The following is a 10,306-nucleotide window of genomic DNA, read 5'->3' as shown; positions in this document are numbered from 1 at the left end:
TCATTGTAGTCATGGTGGTAATGTTGTGATGGTTATAATGGTGATGATGATGGAGGTGGTGATGATGATGATATGGAGGTGATGATGGAGGTGGTAATGTGATGGAGGTGATGGTGATGGAGGTGATGTTGGTGGTGGTCATTGTAGTCATGGTGATGATGTTGTGATGGTTATAATGGTGATGATGATGGACAGATGATGTGATGGAGGTGATGGTGATGAAGAGGGTGGTGATCATTATAGTCGTGCTGAGGATGTGATGGAGGTGATGGTGGTACAGTGGTGATGATGACAGTGGCAGTGAGGATGGTATGATGGAGGTGGGCTCTCGGTTACCATTAATTGAGAAGGAGTGGAGACACAGTGCAGTGTAGGGCTGAGCACGCATGCCTGACGTAGGCATCACCCCTAGCCACACTCCTGTCCCTCCTTGCTCTCCCGTGATGTACTAAGGTCCCTTGTTGGCTGCACACTGCATTTAGCATGATGGGTGAGGGCCATCAGCACCTCTGTTCTGAGCCTTTTGTTGAGGGGACAGAGAGTCCACCTGCCCAGACTGCCCCATCCTACCTGCCAGACCCAGTAATGAGGGAATAAGGTGACGCACTGCTGGGAGAAGTCGCTGCCTGGCTCCTGTGACACATGCTGGTGTATGAGTGCATGAACCCCGAAGACCCAGGGGTGAATCATTGGTCCATTCCTGCATTCAGTGCTGCCATGCACACTCCCTGGGCCCACATACATCACATCCTGAGCAGAACTGCTCATCATTCTCACTCCTGCCCTTCATACTCTCAGTGACCTTCATACATGGCCTTGTTGACTCGTGTCCACTAGCCCTAGGAGGGTCAGGCTGTCCTGCTCCAAGTTCGCAATCATCCAGGTCCACAGGACAAGCCCCCCCCTCCTAGTCCCACCCCTCCGGGCGTAGCTGGCAAGCCGGTGGTTCTCTTGTACCCTCTGCACACACGTATGATGTTGTCTCATGTCTCTTGAAAACCAGGTGGATGGGATATGCAGTCAGTCTGTGCAGTGTTGGTGTCCCCGTGACCCACAGTCAATGTTGGATGGTGTCAGGGGACCCCATGACCCACAGTTGTGGTCAGGCTGTTACCAGGGGCCCCCTGACCCACCATTGGGGTTGGGCGGTGTGGTGTCAGGGTTCCCATGACCGAGCAGTTGGGGTCAGGCTGTTGAACAGGTTGACCCAGGTTCTTGGGGTCAGGCTGTTGTTCAGGTGGGGAAACAGAGCTCCTGAGGGCAGTTGGTGTTGAGGTTCTCTGTGACTCACAGTTGGGGCTGTGTGGTTTTAGGGTCCCCGTGACCCACATTTGGGGTCAGGCTGTATGGTGTTGAGGTTCTCTGTGACCCACAGTTGGGGCTGAGCTGTGTGGTGTCAGGGTCCCCATGACCCACAGCTGGGGCTGTGCTGTGTGGTTTTAGGGTCCCCGTGACCCACAATTGGGGCTGAGCTGTGTGGTGTCAGAGTCCCCGTGACCCAGCACTCTGATTTGGACTGTGTTCTGAGAAACAGTATTGCCCAGCTGGGGTGCCTGTGTCCACTTGCACATCCCCTTCCTTGTCCACAGCTCAGTGCTGAGAGGGACCCTACAGAAGGACCCAAAGCCAAAATCCAATTCTTGGGATCCAACCCTGGGCCACGCTGGCTCCTCCCTGATTGGGCACCTGAGGCTGGCACAGGCCAGTCTCTGCTCTGCTTGAATCCCTGGTGACCCTTGGGGGCAAGGAGGCCTCCTGGGACCCTCGGTCAGGTGGGGAAACTGAGGTCCTGAGGACAGTGAGTGCACAGAGAATGACGGCTGGTTAAGGGGCTCTCCCGCTGTCCCCCAGGGTCTTCGGCCACATCAGCTTCCGCTCTGACTGGGAGCTGGTCAAGGTGGACTTCCGGCCCTCATTCCCCCGGCCATGTGGTGATGATGACTATGGCTCTTGGGAGCTTACAGACCTGCAGGTGAGGCTGGGGTGGACATGGGGACCTCCAGGAGTGGACATGGGGATCTCTGGGGAGGGCAAGCAGGCCTTCTGGGGGAGGACACAGGGCCTCTGTAGAGTAGACATGGGGACCACTGGGGGTTGAAATGACTCTAGGGAGTGGACACATTTCCTCTGAGTGGATGACTTAGGAACCTCTGGAGGGTGGGCAGGTCTTCTGGAGGGAACATGGGTACTTCTGGGGGACAAACGCAGATTCCTCTCAGGTGGTTGTGGAGACCTCTGAGAACCAGACCTAAGGGGCTCATGTGAGTCAAACTTAGGCCCTTTCGGGGGACAGATACAGATTGTTCTGAGGAAGTGGATGTGTCTCTGAGGGGGTGACACAGACACCCCTGGGGGGAACTTCAGGCTCCTGAGAGAGTGGGTGCAAGGCTCTTGGGCCCACCCCTGCCAACCAGGACCCCTGTGCTGCAGACCATAACTGGTCCCTCCTGCTCGGGGAAGTTTTCCCAGATAGACGCTCCTTCTGCAGGACTTTGTAGACCCTTCTTCAAGCCAAGGCTGTGCTGGGCCAGGGATCTTGCTCCACACGACCCAGTTCCACAGTCCACACCCAGCCCTGCAAGCAGATATTTCCACAATGTTCCAGCTCTCAAGAAAGACCCCTGTGGCTGTCCCACCATTGTGTCACAGGCCAGATTCCTGCTTCTGCCCCAGTAATCTTTCTTTCTTGCACAGACTGAGGGGTGACCCACCCTCCAGAGTCTGCTTCCCAAGGGGTTGTCACTTGGGGTGCTCTCAGCAGGGACTCTGAGGTCCACCAGTGTTCCCCATGATCCCTGAGGCCTGAGGGGACACGTTTCTCAGCTCTGTGACCCCTCAGCCCAGCTGGGGCTTGTACACAGTGGATGCTCTATAGACCATGGGCTAGATTGATGGGGACTGCTCCTCAGGTATCCAAGGTCAAGGCTGGGCCACGGTTTCCACATTTGTGACACGGTGCTCCCCCTCTGCTGCTCGTAGGGCTTGAGGGTCAGCCGTTTCTGGGGCAGGAAAGACCTGAAGCTGAGAGCCGTATGGAGAACACCCCACCTTGAGATGACGGTCCACCCTGATCTGTCTCCCGCAGGGCGACCACTGCATCATGGGCCAGCAGAGGAGTTTCCGCAAGAGAAAAGCCACGTCCTGGTGCATCAAGGGCAGAAGTTTCACATCAGCACTCACGTCCCAAGTGTGTGAGTGCAGGAACACAGACTTCCTATGGTGAGAAGAGCGCAGAGCTCCACCCTCCGCCCTGAGGTCTCTCACGGCCACTGTGTCCCTCACGGGATGCCTGTCGGCTTCCCCTGATCCTCCCCTAAGCCCTCTTACGGCCACTGTGTCCCTCACAAGATGGCCGCTATCCTCGCCCTCACACCCAGCTAAGAACTGGCCACACACTGTCAGTCTCCCCTCGCTGTCCTCATAGAAGCCGGTCACCAAGTCTAGCCTGGTCGGGAAGAGGAGGGATGGTCCACTGTGAGGGAGGAGCATGTGGGACCTGAGGTTGCAGTGTCCACAGGACATGCCTGTCCAGAGAATGAGGGCCAGGTCAACTAGGGTGGACATGCTGGACACTGCACCGCCCGGCCCCTCCACTGTCCATAGACCTGGTCGAAAGCTCTTGCTCTTGTACTTCTGTATGTGTTCACTGCCCACAGGAGACATCCCAGTCCCAGGACCAACCCCCAGCTCCTCCCCCTCCTGTTTGCATTCCAGCTGCCCCTCGTCCTGCCTCCCTGAAAGGCACCCTCACATCTGGCTCTCGTCTCCACCAGGACGTCCCCCTCTCTGTCAGTTACTAGGCCTATGGCTTCCTCTTTGTTTCCTGCCCAGGCGCATGCCCTCCAGCCTGGCCCCTCTGACCACTTACCTTTTCTCCCAGCGACTATGGGTTTGAGCGCACCCCAGCCTCGGAGTCCGACGCCAGCAGGTGCTTAGCTAACTTCTGGTTTGATCCAGAGTCCCCTCCCGAGGACTGTGCCCTGGGACAGACCTACACCAGCAGTCCAGGGTGAGCGGACAGGGACTGGGGGCAGGAAGGGCCTGGCTTGGGGTGCAGACCCACACCAGCAGGGCCTGGGGTCAGGAGGGGCCTGGTTCGGGGTACAGACCTACACCAGAAGTCCTGGGTGAGCAGGCAGGACCTGGAGGTGGGAGAGGCCTAGCTAGGGGTCCAACCTGCAGGGTTCACAGGCGCACATGCCCCTGGCTGAAGACCGTTGATCAGTCCGGCCCACACAGCAGAGTCACAGGGACAAGGCTAGCCCACTCCTGCTATAATACCTAGAAGAGGTGGGGTCTCCCCACCCACAGAAGCACCCCCACCTTTGTCCTTCTAAGTCCTTCCATGCTAGACTTTGCATCTCACTGACTCCAAGCCCAGCCCAGGCCGTGGGTGGTGCCTGTGGGACAGGCTTCAGGGGCCCCAGGGAGGGGCCCAGTGTGTCCATGGCTGTGCTGAGGAAGCTGACTGCCTCGTGTGTCCTGATGAGGGGCCGGAAGGCCTCGCCAGGGGCCAGGTCCTGTTTCACCTCACTATTTAACGTGGCCTGTGTGTGCTTGGCCAGTCACCTCTAGTCACCTCTGCTCAGTCCCCTGGAGAGAAAAGGGGGCGGGGGCATGAGGAGATGGGCACTTGTGGCCTCAACCGTGCTGAGTCGGCCATGGTCCATCTCGGAGAGAGTGTCCACATGGGGACCCCAGCTGGCAGTGTCACTGTAGCTCACAGCATCTGAGCCTCGGCTTCTGTGATCCTGAGAGGGTACAGTGCATGGGACAAGCTGTCCAGGGGGCTCACTGGCCGGGTGGCTGACCTCTGACCTGGCCTGTCCTCTCTCCCCTCGGCAGGTACCGGAAGGTGGTGTCCAATGTGTGCAAAGGTGGTGTGGACCTGCAGCGCGGGGCAGCCGCCCTCCAGTGCCCCCTCTCACCACCTCGGGGCCTGCGGGTCAGCATCCGCGGAGAGGCGGTGGCCGTGCGGCCGGGAGAGGACGTCCTGTTTGTGGTTCAGCAGGAGCAGGTGAGCGGCCCATGTGGAGGGCAGATCCCACGGAGGGACAGACAGGGCAGGACAGATGGGGTGGAGGACAGAAGGACAGAGACAGATGGGGCAGGTGACACACAGGGCTGAGGGACAGACGGGTATGTGGAGAGGGACAGAGGGCAGAGAACAGAGGAGGAACAGATGAGGCAGAGAGGGGAGGGGTCAGATGGAAGGCAGGACACAGGTGGGGTAGGGGACAGACGGAGTGTGGAATGGGGGGGCAGATGGGACAGGGGAGCATATAGACATGGGGGACACGGAAGGGAGGAATGGGCAGGGACAGGTGAGGCAGGGGAACAGTTGGGCAGGAACTGACGGGGATGTAGGGGGGATAGGTGGGGGTGGATACAGGTGGCGTGGGGAACAGACAAGACAGGAGCATATGGAGCAAGAGGACACAGATGTGAGAGGACACAGGAGGGGACAGGAGGGGGTACAGCTGGGTTGGGGACAGATGGGTGGGGACAGACAGTGGAGAAATGCAGATGGGACAGGGGCAGGCAAGGCAGGGACAGCCCCATTGCTTGGTCCTGACCTGCAGCTCCCAAGACGGTGTGGGCACATTGCCCTTCCGGGGTGGCCAGCTCAAGGCTGCAGGGGTTGGTGTTGGTGCCATGTGTGTGTGGTGTTGTGTGTAGGAGTGTGTATGGGGAAGGCGATGAAGTGTGTGTGTGTGTGTGTTTGTGTGGTGTGATGAGAAGATGTGTGTGTAGAGTGCATTTGCATTTAAAATACTCATTCCTGGAGGTGGCAATTTAAAGAAGCTTTTAAGCTAGTGATTATTATATTGATTTAGATAATTTGGATCTTAATGAAAGCCGAAAGTAAAAAAACAAACTGTCATCTATAATCCTACCCCCACAGACAAAACCTCTGTGTGTGTGTCTGTGTCTGTGTGTGTCTGTGTCTGTGTGTCTCTCTGTGTGTGTCTCTGTGTGTGTGCACGCGTGCACCATTGAGTCAGAACTGGCCCACAGCTGACTCTCCAGTGGGTTTTCAGAGGCGGTAAATCACCCAGGAGGAGACTGCCCATCCTTCTGCAGAAAGGCGGCTGGTTCCGAACCGTGTGCTGTTAGGCTCACAGTGCAGCTCTTTACCCTTAGCCACAGACTCCCTGTGTGTGTAGATGTGTGTGTGTGTCCCCTCAGTCTTTTTTTCTTTAGAACATGTTGGGTTTTCACTGTTAAAAAATAGCATGTATTCATCTAGGACAGTTGGAAAATTCTTTCCAAGACTATAAATACCCACAAAACCCTTCTCCAAGGTATTAACTGTTGACTGTTTTGAATCTCCTCTGAGTGTTTACTCGAAGGCACTCTGGTCACCTAGCTGGTAGGAAGTCGTGCTGCTGACCCAAGGGCAGCATATGTCCAGCAGTTCGGATCCACCGAGGGGAGTGACGGGCAATATCCTCTCCTGCAATTTACAGCCTTCAGCCCTCAGGGGTCAGCTCTGAGATGGCTCCAACTTGATGCCAATGAGTTTGAGTTTTCTAGTCTTTAAATGATCCCGTTTTCTGCAGCCAGTACACATACTCACATAACGTGCACGCCCGTATAACACGCACACACTCATATAACGTGCATGCCTGTATAACACACACGCTCATATAATGTGCACGCCCATATAACATGCACCAGAAACTTGCTTGGAGCTTGCATGATTTGCAAAGAAAATAATATGCATGAGATTTGCATAAAGATGGAAGATTTATTTCGCTTGTTTCTCTGGCTGTAGAAATAACTACTCTTTGTAGAAATTTCCCCAACAGAAGTCAAAAGTTACAATCATGTGGAAGATTCAAAACCATGGATGAGTGTGAGGACCCTGGTCTGCATTTCCTCCAGGGGCTGTGTGGGGTCTCCAGCTCCCCTCTGCGGTCATTGTCCCCTCAAGGGGCCGTGTACATCACCTCGAGGGTCTGTGCAGGGTCCCCAGTGCTCTCCCTCAGTCTACGCCCCCCTCGAGGGGCTGTGTGAGATCCCCAGCTCCTCCCTGGCCTGCATCCCCTTGAGGGACTGTGTGAGGGTCACTCCCTCCTCCCTGGTGTTCTGACTCTCAGGTGTGTAATGTCTACTTAGCAAGCAGGGCAGGTGCATTGAGGCTGGTAACTAGTGTGTTTTACTCAAATGTGTCCCCAGCATGTGGCAGCAAATGAGAATGCTGACAGTGTTCTGGTGTGCACTCAGGGACAGAGGACATGCTGTGTGTGTGGAGTGTGTATACATGACAGCGTTACACACAACCCCCAGGACCGGGTTACCCTACTCTGTAGTCAGGAAACAGGGCTGGGGCGGGGGGCGGGGAGCACCAGCCGGGGCTGCAGACTGACCAATGTGTGGTTGATCTCAGGCTTTGAGATGTCCCAAGGACAAAACCCATCCACCGCCCACCCCATGTGCACAGCATAGCCAGCCTGAGAGCCAGCTCCAATCCTGGGGTAGCCCCTGGAGTGGGATGACTGAGGATGGGGACCCCTGACCACCTGGACTCTTTGAGAGGACCACCCTCCGCCTAGATCAGAGACTTCTGGCAAATAACTTTCTGCTGCTCCTAGAGGAAGCCTTCTACAGAGCCTTGAAGGGCACCAGGGAGGACTTCTCACCAGGTGACCCAGCCTGGGGCCTGTCTCTATCTCTCTTACACACACACACACACACATCACACACACACATCCATTTTCACACACAAAGCCACCATTCCCATAAATGCTTACGGTCACGCCAGCTCACACATACAACACACACTCACACACCCTGATGCAGGCACACACACAGTAATGCTCACACACTATTCATACTCAAATCAGTGTGAACACACTCATGTGCAAGCATGCAAGGTTACACCCACTGACACGCTCAGACACCTGACACAAAAACTCAGATACACACACAGCCACACAGGCAAACATGCAACTGATTTAAAACAAACCAACAAAACTCAGAAACAATTCCCTGATGACAGGATGTGACTGTTGTGTGGTGTCAGGTGGACAAAAGGTGTAAAAGGAGAAGGGACAACATGGAGGTGGCCAAGTGCAACTTCCACTGACACCACAAAGGAGATCTGTCTCCATCAATAATGTCCAGTATATAAAACCAAAGCTAAGGAATAAATCAGAAAGTGAAGGAGCTGAACAGAAGATGTAAAAGGGCAGCTTGAGAAGACAAAGCGAAGTATTATAATGAAATGTGCAAAGAGCTGGAGTCAGAAAATCAAAAGGGATGGATATGCTCGGCATTTCTTAGGCTGAAGGAACTGAAGAACAAATTCAAGCTCTGAGAGGCAATACTTAAGGATGCTGTGGGCAGAATATTGAATGATCCAGGAAGCAACAAAAGAAGATGGAAGGAGTCGTCCCTGTACCAAAAATAATTGGCTGACACAGAAGAATTTCACAAAACAACATGTGATAAGAGGCAGTGGTGATGATGTAGGAAGTTCTTGAAGCTGCTCGGAGTTGGCAAAAAACAAGCCCCCAGGAATTGATGGAATACCAGTTGACATATTTTTACAAACAGATGCTGCCCTGGATGTGCTCACCAAGTTGTACCAAGAAATCTGGAGGACGACTCTCTGGACAACTGGCTGGAAAAGTTCAATATTTATTGCCACCCCCCCAAATAAAGATGACCCTACAGAGTGTGGAAATTATCAAACAATATCGCTAATATCCTCATTCCTTTAGTGTTCATAGGGTTTTCAAAGACCTGATATTTAAGAAGTGGATGCCAATCCTGTCTCCTAGTCTGTCTTGATCTTGGAGCTCTACCAAATCCTGTCCACCATGAGTAACCCTTTTGGCATTTGACACACCAGTGACACAGCTTTCAGTAGCACAGCAACCCCAAGTTACCTCAGTACAGCAAACTGACAGACAAGTGCTGTACCACTTAGAACAGTGTTCTCCCCAAACACAATTAACACAAGTTATCGAGGAGTAATGATGCCACCTTGAGGACTAAGGTATGTCTGGCTCAGGCTATAGTCTTTTTAATCACTTGCTATGCATCTGAGAACTGGACAGTGAATAAGGATGACAGAAGATGATGATGCTTTTAGGCTGTGGTGTTGGAGAAGAGCACTGAACATCCCATAAGTGGCCAAAAGAACAAAAATGTCTTGAAGAGAGTGCAGCTGGAGTGCCCTTTGAAGGTAAGAATATTGATGAGGCTTCACCTCACATACTTTGGACATGCTGCTAGGAGGGGCTATTCCTTGGAGAAGGACATGATGCTGGGAAGGGTGGAGGGTTGGTGAAGGGGAGAGGAAGACCCTCAACCAGGTGGATTGACATGGTGACAGCTGCAATGGGCACTTGTGTGTTAGGAAGTGTGAGGATGGTGCAGGACAGAACAGGTTTCAGGTCTTTTGTTCACAGGGTTGCTATGAGTCATACTTGACTCAATGACACCTAATAATGACAACATCACTGATATCACACACAAGGAAAATTCTGCTGAAGATTATTGAAAAATGACTGGGACTACTAGAAGTGCAAGCTGGGTTCAGAAGAGGCCATTGAGCTTCAGAAAAGGACATTGTAGTCAATGTCAGATGTATCTTGGCTGAAAGCAGAGAGTACAAGAGGAATGTTCATCTGTGTTTTGTTGACTATGCAAAGGCATTTGACAGTGTGGATCACAGAAAATTGTGGCTAACCTTGAGAAGAACAGGAATCCTAGAATACTTGATTGTGCTCATGTAAAACCTATTCTTAGACCAGGAAGCAATCATCAGAACTGAGCAAGGAAACACTGCATAGTTAAAAATCATGAAAGAAGTACATGAGGAATGTGATACCTTTTCGGTCTATGTGTGGAACAGATCATTCCGGAGGCTGGACTTTGTGAGGAGGAATGAGCTCTGTCTGACATACTTTGGACATGTTTCCTTGAGGGACCAGTTCTTGAAGAAGGACATCTTGCTTAGAAGGGAGAAGACCCCAGATGACACAGTGACTAGGGCACTGGGGGCAGGTGTGTTGGAGGCAGTGAGACTGGCTCAGGACAGGGCAGGGTTCAGAGCTTTTGTATGTAGGGTCGCTATGAGTGGCAGATGACTGGACAGTCCATAACAACACAGGAAACCAGGTCTTTGATAAGACAGTTCCCCATGCTGTTATGCCTGTTGTGGTTGTTGTTGTTATGTGCCGTCGAGTCGTTTCTGACTCATAGCGACCCTATGCACAACAGCCCTAAACCCTGCTCTATCCTGCGCCAACCGCACCGCCTCTGACACACCCATCCCGATTACCCCAGTCAC

General features: G+C 53.4%; 1 protein-coding gene across 1 annotated transcript in view; it reads left to right on the top strand.

The window, feature by feature from the left end:
• SORCS2 (sortilin-related VPS10 domain containing receptor 2) overlaps window positions 1–10,306 on the top strand; it is a 237,611-nt gene that overhangs the window by 198,911 nt on the left and 28,394 nt on the right. Inside the window, exons 16-19 of the mRNA XM_006893670.1 lie at window positions 1,852–1,972; window positions 3,086–3,219; window positions 3,881–4,009; window positions 4,846–5,017. Coding sequence (XP_006893732.1) covers window positions 1,852–1,972; window positions 3,086–3,219; window positions 3,881–4,009; window positions 4,846–5,017 — 556 coding nt within the window. The remainder of the gene's footprint in view (window positions 1–1,851; window positions 1,973–3,085; window positions 3,220–3,880; window positions 4,010–4,845; window positions 5,018–10,306) is intronic.

Source organism: Elephantulus edwardii, unplaced genomic scaffold (assembly GCF_000299155.1).
Source record: "Elephantulus edwardii isolate Elephantulus edwardi_28Jun2011 unplaced genomic scaffold, EleEdw1.0 scaffold00129, whole genome shotgun sequence".
NCBI lineage: Eukaryota > Metazoa > Chordata > Mammalia > Macroscelidea > Macroscelididae > Elephantulus > Elephantulus edwardii.
This window is presented reverse-complemented; position numbering and strand designations above follow the sequence as displayed.